Source organism: Sciurus vulgaris (assembly GCF_902686455.1).
Source record: "Sciurus vulgaris genome assembly, chromosome: 7".
Classification (NCBI taxonomy): Eukaryota; Metazoa; Chordata; class Mammalia; order Rodentia; family Sciuridae; genus Sciurus; species Sciurus vulgaris.
In genome coordinates this window covers 50,480,190-50,502,724 of record NC_136467.1, presented here as the reverse complement: position 1 = coordinate 50,502,724, position 22,535 = coordinate 50,480,190, and the positions used below count along the sequence as shown (strand labels likewise).

Below are 22,535 nucleotides of genomic sequence, written 5' to 3'. Positions count from 1 at the left end.
GCTATTAGTAAAAATCTAACAGTCTTGCTGGACCCAGTGCTAAATGTCTATGATCCTAGGCTGATGTAGGATTATAAGAAGAAGGCCAGCCAGGGAAATTTAGTGAGGCCCTACCTCAAAAAAAAAAAAGAAAAAGAAAAAAAAAATGGACTGGGGATGTAGTTCAGTAGTTCAGTTGTTCAGTTAGTAGTGTCCCTGGGGTCGAACCTCAATATTGCAAAAAGAAAAGTGAGTTGTCTTCTGAAAAAAGAGTCTATTAATTTGCTTTTTATGCATCCAACAAGTAGTTAGAAGAAATTTCTATGAGTTGATAACCTGCCATGGACACTTCACTCTTTATGATTATAGTCTCCACACTGAGACTCCATATTCCAAGTAGAATATGGAAATATAGTGAATATTCATTAGACAGCAATACGAATTTTCTTATATACTCACCTCTGTCTGGGCTGCTATAACAAAATATCATAGAATAGGTAACCTATGAACAAAAGAAATTTATTTCTTACAATTTTAGAAGTTTGAAAGTCCAAGATCAAGGAGCCAACATGGTGGAGTTCTGGTGAGGATCTGCTTTCTCTTAGATAGCACCTGCTCTCTCTATCCTGGTGGAAGAGATGAGTTAACACTTGAGGGCTTCTTTTATAAGGGACTAAATCCATTCACAGGAGGTCCACAGTTCCAAAGCTGATGAAGTCACCTTAATATGATCCCCTTGAGCGATACATCTCCAACGGATGAACTTGGGGTATGCAAACATTCTAACCATAATGATATAGAATTTTCTGCTCAGAAAGACTAAAATAATTTAAAGTTTTAAAAAGTAGGAAAGGTGAACATTGTCATGAGACTTGTGAAAGATTACCAAGAACTAGATTTGGAACCATTTTGGTGCTCTGTTTCATTTGGTCTGTCTCATGTGCTATAGGGGAACATCTGTGTTCTTTTAACTATTACTACTGGGGTAACTCTTCCTAGGAGTATTCTTTTTAACACCAGATTATTACCGATGGAAAATTGACAAATTTTAAAAATGGAAAAGACTGGAGACCAGCTCTATGCAAAGTGTCCTCTATGGACAGTGTCTATATCCACCTGGAAGCTTATTAGAAATACAAAACCTCAGGCTCCACCCAGAACTCCTGAATTAAAATTTGCATTTTAAGATGATCCCCTGTTGATTCTATGCATGTTACAGTTTGGAATTCACCTCTCTAGAATCCTCTTCTCAACATAGGGTAGTGGTCCTCAAAACTTAACTCATCAGAATCACCTGAAAAGCCTATAAAACACAGATCATCAAGTCTCAGACCCAGAGTTTCACCTGTGTGGTCTGTGGTAAAGTCAGAGAATTTGTAAGTTCCCAGATGCTGCTGCTGCGGCTGCTGCTGCTGCTGCTACTACTACTAATATAGGAACTATACTTTAAGAACCACTACAAAACAGTGATTTTCAATTCTGGTTGCACATCAACATCTCCTGATTTTTAAATACCCAAGTCCTAGGCTCCATCTCCTAATAATTGGTTTTGGAGGGGGCCCAGTCATTTGTTTTTGATAACTCCTTTGTGATTCTAATGATCAGCTTGGGTCAGCAATCAGTCATCTAGAAGATAAGAGGTGATTGCATATCCTATGATTAGCATAGAAGCTCCAGAGGAATGTCTTCAGCTGGAATTAGCAGTAGTTGAGTGGCTCAGAAGTGGGTTCCAATCTCAGATCCTGCTACTTACAGGCTGTTATGGTTTGGATGTAAGTTGTCCTGTGTCAGTGCAGGAATGTTCAGAGGTGAAATGATTGAATTGTGAGAGCCATACCCTAACTACTCCGTCCAAGTTTGAGTGGACTGACAGGGTGGTAACAGTGGGTGGGTGGAGCATGGCTGGAGGAGATGGGTCACTGGGAGCATGCACTAGAAGAATTCCTCTTCCCTGCAATCCCTTCCCATTCCGTTCAGCTCCTTGGCTGCCATGAAGTAAGCAGGTTTCTTCTACTGCTGCCCTTCCACTGTGATGTTCTGCCTCACTACTGGCCCAAAGCAATATGATTGGCTGACCATGGACTGAACCTCTGAAACTATGAGCCTGAATAACTTTTTTTGCACCTAAATTGTTCTTTTTTTAAAAAAATTCATTTTTATTGTAAACAAATGGGATCCATCTTGTTTCTCTGTTTGTACATGAAGTAGAGGCATACCATTTTTGTAATCATACATTTACCTAGGGTAATAGTTTTTGATTAATTCTGTTATTTTTCCCCCCACACCCCTCCCGCCCCTCTTATCCCTCTATATAGTCCCTCCTTCCTCCATTCTTGCCCCACTCCCACCCCCCATTATGTGTCATCATCCACTTATCAGCAAGATCATTCATCCTTTGGTTTTTTGAGGTTGGTTTATCTCACTTAGTATGATATTCTCCAATTTCATCCATGTGCCTGCAAATGCCACAATTTTATTATTTTTTATGGCTGAGTAATATTCCATTGAATATATATAACACAGTTTCTTTATCCATTCATCCATTGAAGGACATCTAGGTTGGTTCCACAATCTGGCTATTGTGAATTGATCAACTATGAATATTGTTGTGGCTGTATCTCTGTAGTATGCTGAATTTAAGTCCTTTGGGCATAGGCCACGGAGTGGGATAGCTGGGTCAAATGGTGGTTCATTCCAAGATGGCTGGAGGAATCTTCACACTGCACTAATTTGCAGCCCCACCAGCAACGTATGAGTGAACCTTTTTCCCCACATCCTCGCCAACACCTATTGTTGCTTCTGTTCTTGATAATTGCCATTCTAATTGGGGTGAAATGGAATCTTAGGGTAGTTTTGATTTGCATTTCTCTTATTACTAGAGATGTTGAACATTCTTTCATATATCTGTTGATTGCTTGTAAATCTTCTTCTGTGAAGTGTCTGTTCATTTCCTTAGCCCATTTGTTGATTGGGTTATTTGTATTCTTGTTGTAGAGTTTATTGAGTTCTTTATAGATTCTGGAAATTAGTGCTCATTCTGAAGTATGAGTGACAAAGATTTTCCCCACTCTGTAGATTCTCTTTGCATTGCTGATAGTTTCCTTTGCTGAGAGAAAGCTTTTTAGTTTGAATCTATCCCAGTTGTTGATTCTTACTTTTATTTCTTGTGCTATGGGAGTCCTGTTCAGGAAGGCTGATCCTAAGCCAACATGTTGAAGATTTGAACCTACTATTTCTTCTATAAGATGCAGGGTCTCTGGTCTGATTTCAAGGTCCTTGATCCATTTTGAGTTGAGTTTTGTGCAGGGTGAGCATTTGGGGTTTAGTTTCATTCTGTTGCGTATGGATTTCCAGTTTTCCTAGCACCATTTGTTGAAGAGGCTATCTTTTCTCCATTGCATATTTTTGGCACCTTTGTCTAGTATGAGAAAATTGTATTTATTTGGGTTTGTGTCCGTGTTCTCTACTCTGTGCCATTGATCCACCTGTCTATTTTGCTGCCAATACCATGCTGTTTTTGTTACTATTATCTGTAGTATAGTTGAAGGTCTGGTATTGCAATACCCCCTGCTTCACTCTTCCTGCTAAGGATTGCTTTAGCTATTCTGGGTTTCTTATTCTTCCAGATGAATTTCATGATTGCTTGCTCTATTTCTGTAAGGTATGTCATTGGGATTTTAATTGGAATTGCATTGAATCTGTATAGCACTTTAGGTAGTATGGCCATTTTGACAATATTAATTCTTCCTATCCAAGAACATGGAAGATCTTTCCATCTTCTAAGGTGTTCTTTAATTTCTTTCTTTAGTGTTCTGTAGTTCTCATTGTAGAGGTCTTTCACCTCTTTTGTGAGATTGATTCCCAAGTATTTTATTTTTTTGAGGCTATTGTGAATGGGGTATTTTTCCTAAATCTCTTTCTGAAGATTCATCACTTATGTATAAAAATGCATTGGATTTATGAGCATTGATTTTATATCCTGCTACTTTACTGAATTCACTTATGAGTTCTAAAAGTTTTCTGGTGGAATTTCCTGGCTCCTCTAAATATATAATCATGTCATCAGCAAATAGGGATAGTTTGAGTTCTTCTTTTCTATTTGTATCCCTTTAATTTCCTTGGTCTGTCCAATTGCTCTGACTAGAGTTTCGAGGACAATATTGAATAGAAGTAGTGAAAGAGGGCATCCCTGTCTTGTTCCAGTTTTAGGGGAAATGCTTTCAGTTTTTCACCATTTAGAATGATATTGGCCATGGGCTTAGCATAGATGACCTTTACAATGTTAAGGAATGTTCCCACTACCCCAATTTTTTCTAGTGTTTTGAGCATGAAGGGATGCTGTATTTTATCAAATGCTTTTTCTGCATCTATTGAAATAATCATGTGATTCTTGACTTTAAGTCTGTTGATATGGTGAATGACATTTATTGATTTCCGAATGTTGAACCAACCTTGCATCCCTGGGATAAAACCCACTCGATCGTGGTGCACTATCGTTTTAATATATTTTTGTATGCAATTTGCTAAGATTTTGTTGACAATTTTTGCATCAATGTTCATTAAGGATATTGGTCTGAAATTTTCTTTCCTCAATGTGTCTCTCTCTCTCTGGCTTAGGTATCAGGGTGATATTGGCTTCATAGAATGAGTTTGGGAGGGTTCCCTCCTCTTCTATTTCATGGAATACTTTGAGGAGTATTGGAATGAGCTCTTCTTTAAAGGTTTTGTAGAACTCGGCTGAGAACCCATCTGGTCCCGGACTTTTCTTTGTTGGTAGGCTTTTGATGACCTCTTCTATTTCTTTACTTCAAATTGATCTATTTAAATTGTGTATGTCCTCCTGGTTCAGTTTAGGAAATTCATAAGTCTCTAGAAACCTGTTGATGTCTTTGAAATTTTTTATTTTGTTGGAGTGTAGATTTTCAAAATAGCTTCTAATTATGTTTTGTATTTCAATTGTGTCTGTTGATATTTCCTTGTTCATTCTGAATTTTAGTAATTTGTGTTTTCTCTCTCCTCTTTGTTAGTGTAGCTAAGGGTTTATCAATTTTGTTTATTTTTTCAAAGAACCAACTTTTTATTTTGTCAATTTTTTTGATTGTTTCTTTTGTTTTAACTTTGTTGATTTCGGCTCTGATTTTAACTATTTCCTGTCTTCTACTACTTTTGGTGTTGCTCGGTTTATCTTTTTCTAGGGCATTGAGCTGTAGTGTTAGGTCGTTTATTTGTTGTTGTTTTTTTTTTTTTCTTCTTTTATTGAATGTGCTCCATGAAATAAATTTTCCTCTAAGTACTGCTTTCATAGTGTCCCAGAGATTTTGATGTTTCTTTGTTCTCGTTTACCTCTAAGAATTTTTAAATTTCCTTCCTGATGTCTTCTGTTATTCATTCATCATACAATAGCATATTATTTAATCTCCAGGTGTTGGAGTAGTTTCTGTTTTTTATTCTGTCATTTATTTCTAATTTCAATCCAGTATGATCTGATAGAATATAGGTAGTATCTCTATCTTCTTGTACTTGCTAACATTAGCTTTGTGGCATAAAATATGGTCTATTTTAGAGAAGGATCCATGTGCTGCTGAGAAGAAAGTGTATTCACTCTTTGTTGGATGGTATGTTCTGTATATGTCCGTTAAGTCTAAATTATTGATTGTGTTATTGAGATCTATGGTTTCTTTGTTCAATTTTTGTTTGGAGGATCTGTCCAGTGGTGAGAGAGGTGTGTTAAAATCACCTAGTATTATTGTGTTGTGGTCTATTTGGTTTCTGGAATTGAGAAGAATTTGTTTGACGTATATGGATGAGCCACTATTTGGGGCATAGATATTTATGATTGTTATGTCTGGCTGATTGATGCTTCCCTAAAGCTGTATGAAGTGTCCTTCTTTATCCCTTCTGACTAATTTTGGCTTGAAGTCCACATTAACTGATATGAGGATGGATACTCCGGCTTTTTTGCTGTGTCCATGTGCATGGTATGTTTTTTCCCATCCTTTCACCTTTAATGTGCATGTGTCTCTTTCTATGAGATGAGTCTCTTGCAGGCAGCAAATTGTCGGATCTTTGTTTTTAATCCAATCTGCCAGTCTATGTCTTTTGTTTGATGAGTTCATGCCATGAACACTCAGGGTTATTGAGATATGATTTGTAATCCTGGTCATTTGGCTCCTTTTTTTTTTTTTTTTTTTTTTTTTTTTTTTGACACGACTTGGTTTCTCCTTTATTTGGCTGTTCCTTTAGGGTAGTTCCTCCCTTCGCTGATTTACATCATTGTTTTTCATTCCTTCCTCATGGAATATTTTGCTGAGAAAGTTCTGTAATTCCAACTTTCTTTTTGTAAATTCTTTTAGCGTTTGTTTATGATGGAAGGACTTTATTTCATTGTCAAATCTGAAGGTAAGTTTTTCTGGGTATAAGATTCTTGGTTGGCATCCGTTTTCTTTCAGGGCTTGAAAAATGTTCCAGGCCTTCTAGCTTTTAGGGTCTGGATTGAAAAATCTGCTGATATCCGTATTGGTTTCCCCCTGAATGTAATTTGATTCTTTTCTCTCGCAGCCTTTAAAATTCTGTCTTTATTTTGTATGTTAGCTATTTTCATTATAATGTGCCTTGGTGTGGGTCTGTTGTAATTTTGTTTTTGGAGTCCTATAAGCCTCTTGTACTTGGTTTTCCATTTCATTCTTCAGATTTGGGAAATTTTCTGATTTTATTTCATTGAATAGATTGTTCATTCCTTTGGTTTGTTTCTCTAAGCCTTCCTCAATCCCAATAATTCTTAAATTTGGTCTTTTCATGATACCCCATAATTCTTGTAGATTCTGTTCATTATTTCTTACCATCTTCTCTGTTTGTTCAACTTTGTTTTCAAGATGAAATATTTTGTCTTCAACATCTGAGGTTCTGTCTTCCAGGTGTTCTATTGTATTGGTTATGCTTTCTATGGAGTTTTTAATTTGGTTTATTGTTTCCTTTCCTTCATTTCAAGGATTTCTGGGTTTTTTTTTGTTTTGTTTTGTTTTTTTTTTTTGAATATCTCTAACTCTTTATTGAAATGATCTTTTGCTTCTTGTATTTGCTCTTTTAACTGTCAATCGGTGCATTCAATGCCTGCATTTGCTCTTTCATCTCCTCGTTTGCTTTCCTGATTGTTTTAATTATGTAAATTCTGAACTCCCTTTCTGACATTTCTTCTTGCATGCTGTTATTGGATTTTATTGCTATACCATCTATGTTTGTTTGGGACATTTTCTTCCCTTGTTTTATCATATTGCTCAGGTATCTACCCCTCTAGTAGTGAAACTCTGGGATATTGCAGATTTCCTCTATTGACTACTATTGTCTCTGTAGATTTCCAGTAACTCACCTCTTAGCCTTCAGTAGCCTGAAGTCTTGGAGGATTTGTGGTGCTTCTTTAGGAAGCTGCCCCTCTAGTGGTGGTGGCCTTTAGGTTGGGTGTATTCCCTCTCAGTGGGCAGAGGAGCCTCCACTTGTTGACTGATGGTCAGTCAAAGGGGGACTAGACTGCAGACTGGGGCACGTCTGATCTGGGCCTGTGTCTCTGGTTCTCCTGCCCTGGTGGGAAAGCCTCGCCCAGCAGGGAAGACTCACCTGCTGGGGAAGTTTCACTGGGCAGCTCTCCTCCGAAAAGTTCCCTTCGGTCCAGAACTACCACCTGGACTGGGAAGCCCTCCTCTGTGATGTTCCCAGGAGTCCTGACCTAACACCTCAGCTGGGGAGCCGATGGATTCCCTCGCTGAGCCGCCCTCCTGTGCTATGTTCCCTGTGGACCAGAGTTACCGCTGGGCCTCAGACCCTCACTCTGCATTGAAGCCTTTCACTGTGCGCCCCTCCTCTGCAATGTTCTTGGTTGACTGGGTTCTCGGCTCTAGCAGGGGAGTCTCATTGGGCCACTCTATTCCATGAAGTTCCCTGAGTATAGGGACTACTGCTCCATCTGGGGAGCCTGACCAATGGGAGAGACTCACCTGGTGGCTCTGAGTTGGTGCCGAGTCTCTCAATACCTCCTCTTCTTGACTCCTGGGTCTTGTCAAAGGTCCTCTAGCCTCCTGTAGGTATCTCAGGAAGGGAACTGCCCTTCCAATGATGATGGCCACGGCCTCAGGAATAATTCAAAATGCCTGCACCAGCCTGTAAAGAAGCCTCTGGTTAGCTCCGCGATGCAGGCGGGCTGGCTCGTCTGCTGGCTTGCTCCGTGATCTCAACTGACCTCCGCATGGTGGTCAGGTGGGGTCACTCAGTGATGGCTTCTGTCTTTGGCCTGGTGGCTGGGCGGGTTCACTGCCCACCCCTAGCTCCACAAGGCTGGTTGGTTGGGTGCCCGCCTGCTACCTCCACGAGGCAGGCGGCCTGACTCACCCGCCAGTTTGCTCCGCAACTCCTAAATTGTTCTTATTAGATATTTTGGTCACAGCAATGATGAAAAGTGGGCTATCACACTGGCTATGTGGCCTCAGGCAGGTTGCCTGTGCTCTGAACTTTGACACTGCATCTGCTCCATGGAAAACACTGTGACCTGTTGTTGGAGTGTTAAATACAATATCAAATCATCTGATTATTTTAGAAATTCAATATTTAATAACATAATAAGTGTGGGTAGCAGACTGATTTATTTTTCTATAAGGGAGAGAAGATAAATATATGTCATACCATTAATTTTCCCAGTTCTGAAAGATTTTGAAATAACTAATACTGAAGCTATACTGAATGAATAGAATATAGAATTAGTGAGAGGTATGACTCCTGAAGAGGCTTCGATAAGGAAGTTCTGCTTTCAATAAACATTTATTACTTACCATCATTATTTGAAGTTTGCTTAACACACATTATGTCAATTTAGCACACAAGGGAGTGATATCCTTAGTAAATAATGTATTTTATGGTGATTTAGATGATTTATTGTTGATAACACCTCAGGATTATATCTACTGAAGCATTCATGTGTTCAATTTCAATGGACAGTATGTCAACCAAATGACCATTTTCCTGCTTTAAATTAATTTTTTCAAAGCATTATGATTTCTTTAATGAAGAGTATTTAGGTGTTCAGTAGATGATTTACTCCAATGCTTTGACAGATCATTTGAGGTTAGCCAATAAGAATTCATCTTTCTGGTTTATATGCAAATATAAATATATGTTCTGTTTTAGTCAGCTATTTTGCTGCGGTGACTAAAGACCCGATCAGAACAATTTTAGGGGAGAAAATGTTTATTTCAGGGCTCATGGTTTCAAAGGTCCTAGTCCATCAAAGGCTGGCTCCATTCCTCAAGGCTGACATCGGAGTGGGAGAGTATGGCAGAGGGAAGCAGTTCACATCATAATCAGAAAGCCAAGAACTGAGAGGTCTCCATTTGCCAGATACAAATATGTACCCCAAAGCCACACCCCAATGAACCATTATATACCCCATAGCCATGCCCCACCTGCCTCCAGTCACTACCCAGTTAATCCCATCAAGGATCAATTCACTGATTACGTTAAGGCTATGATCCAATAATTTCTGTTCCAACCTTCTTGCATTGTTTCACACTGTGAGCTTTTGGGGAACTCCTCACATCCAAACCATAACATGTTCTAAGAGTGTGAGAATGGTTGGCAGCTTTGAACTCCTAATCTACTCTATTCATTTCAAAGGTGAGGAATCAAGGTCACTGCCAACTGTGAATCACCTACCATTATTCCAAAATAGAATAGGAGCCATGTTTTCTTAGATACATCATTTGTTATCCCCTTTGTTATTTTTATTCTATTGATATTCTTTAGCTAATAAAGACTTAGTCATCTTTGTCAGATGCTGTGTTTTCTGGGTGTGGTGATAAATACCTGTATTCCCAGTGACTCAGGAGGTTGAGGCAGGAGGATCACAAGTTTCAGAACAGCCTGGGCAACTTCAGGAGACCCTGTATCAATATAAAAAGCAAAAAGCTCAGTGGTACAGCACCCTGGGGTCAATCCCCAGTACTGCAAAAGAAAAAAAAAGTTATGTTTCCATATGACTATAAGACATTTTGTAATAAGGAAGTCATTTCATTAAAGAAGAGTAATAGTGAACATAGGAATTATACTTCATATTGTAATTATCATTATTATAGTTACTTTTGGTACCTAATTATTCTTGTGTGTGTGAGTACATGGGATTTAGTGTGTCTAAATCTTTGTATTTATAAGCTATTTGAATATTTGAGAATATTTCAGTGTGCATATGTGTGCTTGTGTATGTGTGAGACTGTGTATGCTTGTGTGTGCATGTATATACAATTGGGGAAATGAAGTGCCCTTACTCCATAACTCTTTGTGACATGAGTTGTGCTCCTTAGCAAAGAACTGCAGTCTTACCCTCTGCTCTTTGCAGAGTCTGGTCTAATAGAAAGTCTGTCACGTTTAGGATTGCATACAGTTCAAACTGAAAATTTCCCCTTTTACCTACGGTATTTTTGATATCAAAGACTCTTTAATCGTTTGTAGTCTTAACACTCTTTAAAAATAAAACCCTTTCTTCTTTTCTAAGTGCTGCAGTGTAGTCTTTTGGTGCTAAATGAAAAACTAACTTCAGGAAAAAGACGCATCCAAAAAGAAACACTATGATACTAGTAGTTTGACTTACTAAAGCTGTGTGGAATTGCATTAGATACTATTTTATTCTGCTCCAAGTGTGAAAAAAGTTTAGAAGCCCATGTTTACTCATTTCGAAATAAAAATCACAGAAGTTGAGTGCTGAAAGGGTCTGCAGAACCCTTTATCTTCTTGTACCTCAGTTCCTTTTTTCTGTAAAATGAAGGGTTGAAGTTGTTTTTCAGTTATGATCCCCCTGCTATTTCCAAGAGAATCAGAATTTAGAATTTTTTTTTTAATTTATTTTGATTTTTTTTTCATTGTGGACACCCTGTGCAGCTAGACTTGCATGACATGGAATTGTTACTTATTCTGATCTTCAAAGGAAATGTCTCATATGGTGTTCAACCCTCTTGGAACACTATTATAAACTAATAGTTCTGTAAAAAATTAGAAAGGCAGAATACAGAATTTATGATGCTCTAGAAAGCATCATATTATTAGTTAAATGTTATTAGAGTAGAGTCATAAAAGTGGACCAGGGAAAAGGTTATTTTTATAAAAAGAAGAATTTTTCTTTTATAAAAGATGACATATTAAAATTTGAGGAAGTTTTCCCAACCTCCAATGTCTGCAAGTATCAGTAGCAAGGTTATGGCCATGATCAAGTAGAATATTCACGTCAGATACTCTAAGAAAAGAGCAATTGGCAAATCTTGAATAACTCCTGAATTTTTACTAAGTGAACACATTATCTAAGCTGATCATTTCTATCAGTGCAGACAGCATGCTTAGTTTGTGCTTTTTTTTTTTTTTTAATTTTTTGGTATTAGAGATTGAATTCAGTGCACTCAGCCACTGAGCCACATTCCCAGCTCTATTTTTCATTTTATTTAGAGACAGGGTCTCAATGAGTTGCTTAGTGCCTTGCTTTAGCTGAAGCTTGTTTGAACTCCAGATGCTACTGCCTCAGCCTTCTGAAATGCTGGGATTTCAGGCTTATGCTGTCTTTATACAAATGATCTGTCTATATCCCTACCCAATGCTTACTTATGGGGAAAAAGTCCACCATCGTTCTCTTTTTAAATTTTTATTTTATATTATTTATTGGTCTAGTTTTAATTTGATTTGCAAACATTCATTACTCAATTATTTCAACACCAGTAATCATTGTTGGCACCTAAGAGGTGGAGAGAAGATGATAGTTTAGTCTCCACCTCCCACAAATAAGTGAAGTTTGGTTGTATTTATATTCCATAAGGAATATGATATTTCTCTCTAGAAGAAAAAAAATAAAAGAAATAGAGAAAAACAGAGTGCAGGATTGATAAAAGACAATGAATAAATAAAAGTCAAAAACAGGTGGAAAAATAAGCCTGATTATTGCTCCCTAACTCCCTTTCTTCACTCATCCAAACTGCTGATGTTTTCTGAGGGTAATAATTTCTGACTTCAGTGACTAAGATCATCACTGAACACTACAGGTTAGTGATCAAGACACAGTGACTCTTCCAGGTCAGAGATCATGAATTTTTTTTTAAAGGAACACATAGTAAACATTTTAAAGTTTTCTGGTCAAAGGGTAAAATCAAGGGTACTATGTAGATATTTATATAACATTTAAAAGTTAGCCATTTAAAACTAAAAAAAAAAAAAAAATTAGTTTGTGGGTCCTACAAAAACAGGTAGTTGGCTATATAAGTCCTTTATAAGGAACTGGGATTTCAAAATTCTATTTTACTCCAGCTATATAATTGATGCTTTATAAAAATTAGATAAGTTAGAACTGACTTTTCAAAATTTATATCATTTTCCCCCGCAACACCATTGCTATTCTCCAATAAAGTTACTATTTTTTAAAATAAGAACTTAGTCTTAAACTTCAAAACTTTTCCCCATAGGAAATCTACATTGTTCTAAATCAGAGTCAATGAAGTACATGCTACAAGATGAACACAGATCTGATAGTAGTGACAACATAAACAACAATAATATGGGTGACGGTGGATGATCAGATAATTGAATTTCATGTCAAATCTTTGATCCTCTGATATATCTTTAATGTTAAATTGATAGTTTTAATTTTAAAAGTTTCAGAAGAGTGTACATCATTCAATGTTGTAAAACTGTATGAAGACATTATCAAAATATTGAGATATGTACTATTGGAAAGAGAATAATATATTTGTACCCAGAAATTCTTGGGCACAACATCACGTGGGGGAAAGTAGTACATTCTCTTCAAGATTGGAACATATGGGAACCTAACACAGTCTCAAACCAATTTTTTTTCTGTGATTTTATCTTAGAAGGAACAGAACTTAGCAATATTTTTCCCCCATTGGCATTTATGAAATTATGTAGTTTGTCTTAATTAAGGAAATGAAAAAGAACTTGATATTTTTGTGTGAATCCATGTAGGTGGTAAAATATATAAACAAGACAGGAAAAGATGATACACAAGAAAAACACAGCCTTTTCAAGCAAATTGGAAGCTATAAAACATCGTATGTTGCAACTTTTGGTGAATGTGATGTGCCAAGCTACTCAGATTTTTTAAAAGTCAGCTATCAACTGATTCACCAGTGTCTGCAAGCAGATGTGGGCTTAGGCTGTAGTGCTATTTAGTGTACTCAAGGAAGGAGGTAGATATCAGCTTAGATAGATATCAGAGATAGAAAGTAGCTCCCTAATGTAAAAAATGATTTCCTTTCTCAAATTTTACTTGACATATTATGTTACATTAGATGGTGAAACAGAATGTTAACTGTGTAATGAGACAAAGATACTAAACCGTACAGCAAAATACACTTTTTCAGCTTAGGTATATGCCATCCTATACACGGTAGGCATCCTATACACGGGTAGGCAGTCTGAAATGGTGACAGGATTTTTTTTTAAATGCCAACCTGCTGCTTGTAAATTCAGAATAATGTGAAAGTTAAACAAATTTGAAAACTTTTCAAAAAAGCAAAAGATGCCTAAGTAATACTTGGTACCTGATGATTTTTCTACTAACTGGTGCCCACGGTCCCTTGTTGATGTGAGTACCCTAATTTTGGGGTTGCCAATGCTTTCCAATACTACATGCAGTTCTTTTGACAATGGTGCATAGAATGGGCTTCTAGACCTTCATTAAAATAATTGCAGTTTACCTCTTAAAAGGGGATATGAAGCAGATATTTCATAAAGCTGATAGACTGCATATTTGATCTATGTGGTTAAGATTAATATTATTATTAATGCATTATTTCAAGGGAAGACCAACTAACCAAGAAAGATAACTGTTAATGGAAAAGTAAAAGAATATTGAAAATTTACAAATGGGTCAAGGTGAAATCTTTTTTTGTTTTCCATTAAGGTTACTATTTTTCATATCAAGATAGGATACTCAGTCTTAAATTTCCAAAACACTTTTCCTATATTAAAACTAGATTGTTTTAGTTCAGAGTCAAAGAGGTTCAAGTCAAAAGATGAACATAGAACTGAATGTGCTTGATCTCTGTCATTGAAAAATTCTTACATGTACACTCATTTACATTTAATTGTTTCAGCATACCCAATAATTAAATCTTTAACATGATTGAATCTGAAAAATTCTAAATTGACTCAGATCTATATGATTCCAGGAAAATAATTACCTCTTTTATTGTTTTAAAATTTGTCCAGAAAATAAATTTTACAAACTCACTTGGGTTAAATTCTCACCTTTCTTAAGCACTGATTGCACTTGTATTCCTGGGAAGTCAACTGAGACTGTGATTATAGGCAGGCTTCTCCTTGGGACAATGAGAGAAGGAACAAGAAGGGAAGGGGAGACTAGGAAAGGGAAAGGAATGGAAAGGGGAGACACCAAGAGTGAAAAGGGAAAAAGGAGGGAGAAGAAGGAAAGGGAGAATGAGCAGAGGTAGTCAGGGTTAGGCAGGGCAATGGGCAGGAAGTTTGTGTACTCCCCCAATTCATATGTGGAGAACCTAAATCCCAGTGTGGTGGTACTTGTTGATGGTCATGTGGGGATATCTTCATAAAGGGTTTTAGTGCCCTTATTGGAAAAGGTCAGAACATTTGCTAGCTCTTTTTGCAGAAGATGACAGTCTGAAGCCAGACTCCAACCCCAATTATGATAGCACATGATCTCAAACTTCCAGTGTCCAGAGGTATGAGAAATAACAAATTCTGTTGTTTATAAGACACTTTGTCTATGATTCTTTTGTAATGGCAGCCCAAGCTAAGACAGGCAGAGAGAAAAGTTGGGGCTGTGATGCTGTCTCAGTGATAAAGAACAATTCCATACTTCAATGGGGGTGCTGAGGCTTGAGACTAAGTATTTTCTATAGCATACCGCATAGACTATACTGTACAGTTGTATATAATTTATGCTACATACTATACTTTCTACATTAGACCAGTCACTGGATGCTGCTGCCCCAGGAAGGGAGGCTTGCAATTGGGCAATACAGTTCTCTTCAGTCCAGGGTGCTTTTGAAAGGACAGATTCTGGAGAATAAACAGATGAACAGCTCTTCCAGCACCTAGGGAATTAAGTCTTAAAGTTCTTAAGGAGTATATGGGTGACTTGTCACAGGATACACCGCAGTATTAAAATGAGGAAGCTATTTTAGTTTCTAACCTAAATTACTCCTGTGAAAATTAAATCTATATTTTAAATTCTGACTTTCTCTGGAAGTACTAAGCAGCTGCTTTTCATTGTAAACTATGTATTTCAATTGCGATGCAGAATGAGTTTACTGATATAACTGAAAGTCAGAGGAACAATCTCACTTCACTCTTTTCAAAGTTTTGAAAGCATTTCTTTTGTGGTTCTTTGAATGGATTGGTTAAATACAGAACAAAACATATTGATTTTGTACAGCATTGTTGCAGAAATTATACCAAGAGGACATACTACATATCAATGCTTGGAGGACACTTAAAATTTGAACTACCTGGAAGAGGCCAGCTATTCGGTAGTATGGTAGTAGTGAACTGTTGACAGAAATTTATGTAAATATATTTTGGAAGCATGAAGTAGGATCCCAGGCTGGATATTTTATTTGAAGAAACCTGATCTAAGTATTTAGGGATGAGTAAAGTATTTTATTTATTTTACTTGAATTAAATAAGAAAAAATTATTTGGTAAACAAAGAAGCAATGAGTTGTATAGGTACATTGGTTCTCTATGGGGCTATTTAAGCTCAGGGACCTCCATCAGGAAACCAAATGACACCTAACAGGAACCAAATGAAGCAAGGGTGCATTTTAATTTTTTATTCTTTACTCTTAAGACCGTTAAAAGAACCACTACTTCAAACTAGGTTTGAATGTTTAGAATGTTTATCCAACCCATGGGGAATCACATAACAAGGACTTCCAGTAATACTTTGATTGAGACATAATTTCTTCCCTCCCTCCCTCCTTCTTTGCTTTCTTTTTGTTTCTTCCTTTTATAAAGCCAACAGGAAGTATAAGAGAAAATGTAAGGAATTTGATAGGATCAACAAGAAAGATGACTGGATTAAATTAAGTCTTCAGGAAAATAATTGATTCAGGCAAATTGGAGAAATGTATTTCAGATTTCAGATCACATTGGTTACCCTAGAGAAGAACATACTCTTCAAATCTGCTCATATGAGAAGTATTACAATTTTTACTTCTTAGGGAACCCAGGAATGCTTTACTGATTCATATGTTCTATTAATAGGTAATGTGTTGCCCTGAGTATTGCAATTTGATGACAACAACTGTTCTCAGAAGGGCAAGTGTTTTATGGGATCTTCCAGGAGCAGAGTTGGGTAACAGAATTATAGAACTTGATCCATCAAGTTATGGGGTACTTTATTGAAAAGGAATAAAAGATGCTCTAAATCTAGGTAGGTGAATAAATGCCTTTAAAAATGATACCATCAGGACTGGGATTATGGCTCAGTGGTAGAACACTTGCCTAGCATGTGTGAGGCACTGGGTTCTATTCTCAGCACCACATAAAAATAAATAAATAAAGGTTCATCAAAAACTAATAAAAAGTTTTTAAAAATTAATAAAAATTTTAAAAATGATAACTTCAAAAAGTCTAGACATTTTCAACAGTAGCTTAAAGTTGTGAGAGTAGCATAGTGTGTTGCTCATTGAACTTGCTCTGCAATTTTCTTTTTTTCCTTTCTTTCCAGTGCAAGATAAACAAGTGAGGGTTTTGGTAAGAACTTGGAGAGGTCATGCTTCCACTCTTTGGCTTCTAGAATACTCTGAGTGTATTCGGATAGACAGACTCTCCTTCTCTAGGCAGAAATAAAACTGCTGAACCTTTATAGGAAGGTTACCCGCTAAATAACACTTCCAGCCATGATCGTAAATTCTATAAATCTTGCACGAAGGTGTGAACTGCACCTCCACCACCTGTGGGGATTACTTGCACTCAGTGGTAGAAGCATTTCTAACTCAAGATTTTCTGCATCTTTATTTTAGTTTTAAACTCATACATAAATGTCAATGTGCAAAAGATACAATTACTTTTTAAAGATTTTTTTTTTGCCAAAATGGCCAGTATAAGTAATATAAATTTAAAATACTAAAACTCTAAATGAGTCCTGCATGTAGATCCATATAGTATAGAGCATATAGATTCTTATATTCTACTAATTTTTGTTTTCAATTCCATGTTAATAAGAAGCTTACTTAAAAATTCTGGAATTAGAAATTGAAATTTCTCTTTCTTATTTTTTAGTCTTTGACTTGCCTCAGGCTTCAGAATTTAAGAGGCCGAGATGAATCATTAGGTTTTAGTTGACTTGGACCAAAAAAAAAAAAAGACTAATTGTACATTTTTTGCAAGATTTTAAATAAATAACATCTGCTGTCTTATCCATGGATGATTTAATTTTTTAACACGTGCTTCCAACCTTTAATTTTCTGCAAAGCAGCCACATCAATTATTAATTCATCTATATTTCCTCAAAGCAAGTCAGACTTAAGATCCTTCATAAATATTTAAGAACACTGCTGCAAAATAAACAAAAACTTTTACTTAACTTATAATTGCAAGTTTAAGAACCAATGATTGCAAAAGCAACAAAAAGCAAGACAAACATCATTTTAAAAATCCAGAGAAGTAAAAAAGAGCACACTAAAAAAAGAGAGGCCAGGCTTCTAGCTATCACACTCAGTGTCTGTTTTATGATGTGAATCTCATTTGCTGCACATTGAACTAAAGGGATAAAAAAGTTTAGACCTGCTTCAAGATAGTATCAAATTTTGGATAACTTAAATTTTCACTTTCTCTTCATTTTTTCCGAACATATGGCCATCTATACTATACACTCTTCACTATTAGTATTGACCAAGTTACCAAAATAAATAAATGAATATGTAAAAATATTCTGCATGTACTAAAAATAGCAATTTGTTCTGACTTTCTTATTATCATTAGCAAGGCTTCAGAGATGGATGCTGTCATGGATTGAATTGTTCTCCTGCACGAAGAGATACATTGAAGTGCCCCTAGTACTTATGAACGTGATCTTACTTATGAATGTGGAAAGAAGTCTTCACAGTTATATATATTCAAGTTAAAATGAGGTCATACTGAATTAGGATGAGCCCTAATCCAAAGTGACTGATGTCCTTATAAAAGAGGAAGGAGCCTGGCAAGGTGATGCATGCGCATAATCCCAGTCAATTGGAGCCTGAGGCAAGAGGATTGGCCAATTCAACCAGCCTGGGCAAGTTAGTGAAAGGCTGTCACAAAATAAAAAATAGAAAAGGCTGGTGATGTATGTACCTCAGTGGTTAAGCATCAGTGGGTTCAATCGCCAGTTCTGGGGAAAAAGGAGGAGGGGAGAAGAGGGAGAGGGCAGAGAGAGGAGGGAGAGTATGAGGGGGCAAGGGGAGGAGGGGGAGGAGGGGGAGGAGGAGGAGGAGGAGGAGGGGGAGGAGTCCACACAGAAACACTCAGGGAGGGCAAAGGCAGATTGGAGGGATTCTGTGCAAGCTGAGGACTGTCAAGGACTGTGAGCAACCCCAGAAACTAAGCGAGAGAGGCATAGAATAGATTCTTCCCTAGAGACTTCAGAGTCAGCATTGCCCTGCTAACACCTTGATTTCAGATTTGTAGCCTCTAGGACTATAAAAGAATCAATTTGTGTTGCTTCAAGCCACCTGAGATATGGTACTTTGTAACAGTGGCCATAGGCAATTAATATAGATGCAATAAGAAAATTCATTCTTTTCTCTTTTTAAAAGTTATAGGCCTGAAGAAGGAGCTCAGAAGACACACAGAGAAGATCAGAAGGGATCTTTTCAAGTTGTCCACTACATGTGGACATGTGAAGTCTGGCCGATAGCATAGCCCTTGCATTGGACATGATGAATGCTTTCGAAATCGCATGTGGCCCAAGGTTCTTCAATCAGACAGTGGAGAAGCACTCAGAGACAGACTCACTGAATTTAACTGGAAGTCTGGAACTTCTGGGAAGCATCTTTCTACTACAAGGACAGCACCTGCCTAAGAATGGAATAAAGTTAAGAGGAAAACCATGTGAAGAGATAGTGGGCACAAAGCTGAAAACTGACACCTAAACCAGAGTTTCTAAAATAAAGTGGTTAATAAATTACCTTTTCATGCTTGAAAAAAAAAGTTAAGGTATAAAACATATTTACAATGCATAGACTATATAAAGCAAATATTCATTTTGCTACCATCCAGGTTGAAAAGCAAGATATTGCTGCATCCCTAGAACTCTCCCACATACCCCTTCCTTATCACTGCCTTCCCCTTACCCCACAGCCTGATAGTCATTTGGTAGCTTTTCTTTGTGGTTCTGTTGCCTATGTAATCACATTATAATCAATATGGTTTAATTTCCCCACTGATAAACCACTAAATGAGAACAGATTTCCATAACTCTACCTGATGAAAATGTATTTTAGAATTCTGCTTAGGCAAATTCACAGTTGTTAAAGGATAAATATAAATTGACACCAACATTCTGTAAAATTATATTTTAAAGAAGCATATTCATTCTGTTGATTTTTTTCATATGACACTTATTAATACTGGAGACATTTTTGGGGAACTATTTTTCAGGCATTCTCCATATAAGAGATCAAAAAATATCAATTATTCCACTTTAACACAGCATAAAATTAAAGCAAAATTAGATTATTTATAGTCTACTAGTTACACACATACGAAAGAGTTTGTGAGATTTAATAACATCTTTATAATATAGAGCATTTGATTAATGCAATGGATTTTACCAATTTATAGATTAACTTGGTCAGTTTATATAAACATGAATGTACAGGCTTAGAGGTACTACACATTTTAATTTTTGTTAAATTAGTAGGTCTGAATGGATATGCCTGGTTACTGAATTCATCTGGTCTGTGCCTTTGAATTCCTGGTGTTATGTCTGGGTTTATTTACTACTGATAGAAGGTACGGAGATCATTTTTTGTAGACTGCTTGTTATTATACATATTTAAGCATAACTGTTATGATTTGGATGTGAGGTGTCCCCCTAAAGCTCACATGTGAGACAATGCAAGAAGATTTAGAGAAGCAATGATATTGTTATAGCCTTAATCTAATCAGTGAATTAATCCCTGATGGGATTAACTGAGTGGTAACTGGAGGCAGGTGGGGTGTGACTGAAGGAAGTGATTCATTGGGGACATGGCTATGGGGTATATATTTTGTATATGGAGTGTGGGGTCTCTTTCTCTGCTTCCCAATCACCATTTGAGCTGCTTCCCTTAGCTATGCTCTTCCACCATGATATCCTGCCTCACCTTGAGCCTCGAGGAAGGGAACAGGCTGTCCATGAACTGAGACCTTTGAAACCCTGAGCCCCCAAATTAACTTTTCCTCCTCGTACAATTGTGCTGGTTGGGTCCTTTAGTCACAGCGGTGAAAAAATGACTAAAATAATTACAGGGGATGATATATAAGGAGGTAAGGGAATTAAAAGAAGTTTATTTTGCTTAGTACTAAAATCTTTGTGAATAGGAATCTGTCAAATGTTTTGAAGGCAGTTTGTGGACACAAATGTTCTCTGGCTTCCAAGAAGCTCATTATCCTCAGGAGAAAAGAATGGGATAGCCATGATTATTATATGATATGGTACATTCTGTAGTTCAGGAAAACTTAAAGTAGATGTAGCCCAGATATAAAAGAGATGAACTCCACTTAGAAAGAGATTGATTCCCTTGGGGCATGGCATACATAAAGCCTTTCTTGTTCTTTAAACAGAAGTAAAAAATAGTGAATCTCGAGGTCAAAGAAAAACAAAAGTGTATGCCCTGTGTTGGATTTGTTTTTAATGTCAAGAAATAAACAAGTAATATTTATTGCTAGATGTAAGTTACCATATTATTACCTTTGTGCCAACTTTAATTGGTCTTGGAAAGTTATCAGCTTCATATACTTATTGATCAATTATTATTTGGTTAATAGAAAATGTCAGTAATATGATTTCTTTGATTTTCTCACTATCACAATCACTTAGATTCAAATTCCTAGTACTGTATTAATTGCAGTATTGCAAGTTCTCTAAAACTTTAGTGTAAAAAGGTAAGAAAAGTTAACCTATTCCCAACTTCTTGTACAATAACTAAATTGCAAGCATTTCTTACAGTTTAGGATAGGCCAATATGTGATAGAAATTTTAGTTCAATGTAATTATCAAAGATGTTTAAATTACTCTTAAACCTGTCTGCATTAAAGGCTTTCGTTTTGACCTTGCTATTGCCTAGAACAGCATTTTTCAAAGCCTAGACAGTGAAACTTCATAAAATTTACTACTGTATTTTGGAAGCCATTTAAGTTTCTAGGGTTTAAAAAAACTTATAAGATTATGAAATTATAATGAAAAAAGCAACATTTATAAATTTAAAAATATATTTTAATATATTAAATAATACATATTTCTATTTATAGATCTGTAAGATGTTATTTTAAAATTTTAATTGTGACAACATAAATACATAAAGATTGAAAGCAATTATATGATCAGCCATAGATATTCCTGAAAGTTTGTAAGCTCGTAATAGTTTCAAAAAACGAAATCGCGTATTAAATATTATCTATGCCTAATAGTAAAATAGCTCTAATTCCAAGACAATCCTACATTCTTTAAATTTGCACATATGTGATTATTGGTTCTTTTTCAAAATATGTGCTCTCTTCTTCCTTCAAGGATTCTAGTCCATTTAGAAAATCTTTATGTTATAGTTCTTTTCCAAATTTTAAAACGTTGCATTCCTGAGAATATTAAGCTTCTTATTGTTTTGTCTTCTGACTTTTTAAATGGTAGTTTATCTCTTTATGTGATATGTGATTTTAAAATCCTATGCTCGTTCTCAATATTTTTAAATTTTTTATCTTGTGAGAATTTTGCTCTGAGTTGTGAAAATATTCCTTTGTGGCAGTTTCTTGGAGCTTGGTGAATTTTCTCAGTTGTAGTGGTTTTCATGCTAATTTTTCAACTTGAAATTTCCATGCAACACTAATAGTATAAATTCATATTTCACACCTAGGAAAGCACAGGGTTGCATTTCTCCTAATAGATGAGCCACACATTATTCACCTCTCTTACTTGACTCTGATGGAGAAAAGCTTCCCTTGTAGATTCCTAAACTAATGACTATTTTCCATATCATTTCACGCAGATGCAACCTTTCCAGATTTCTGGCTCTTAACACAGGGTCTCACATGGAGCCTTCTGCTTTGCACAAATTCAAGGTTATTCTGCTCCCATGTGAGTGGTTAACTTCCTTGGGCCAATATCCAAGTTCCTTTGACCTACTGCTGTGTTAGCTTGTGTGTTCTGTATTCTGGCTTTGATTCTTGCTTCATTTATAGGGACTTTTGTCAGTTATTTCAAGCTTGACAATATTTTGAATATGTTGGTGTGTGTTATAATTTCTGTATTTTTTTTTTTTTTTGCCAAGGGCTGAGAAACGGGGCAGGAGAAGAGAGTGTATT

General features: G+C 36.4%; 1 protein-coding gene across 1 annotated transcript in view; it reads left to right on the top strand.

Moving 5' to 3' along the window:
* The window catches only part of LOC306665717 (uncharacterized protein), a gene marked incomplete at its 5' end in the record, with an annotated part of 64,988 nt that extends 45,827 nt beyond the window's left edge, over positions 1-19,161 (top strand). The window contains one exon of the mRNA XM_079147359.1: positions 18,791-19,161. Coding sequence (XP_079003485.1) covers positions 18,791-18,896 — 106 coding nt within the window. The 3' untranslated portion in view covers positions 18,897-19,161. The remainder of the gene's footprint in view (positions 1-18,790) is intronic.
* Positions 19,162-22,535: the final 3,374 nt, after the last annotated feature.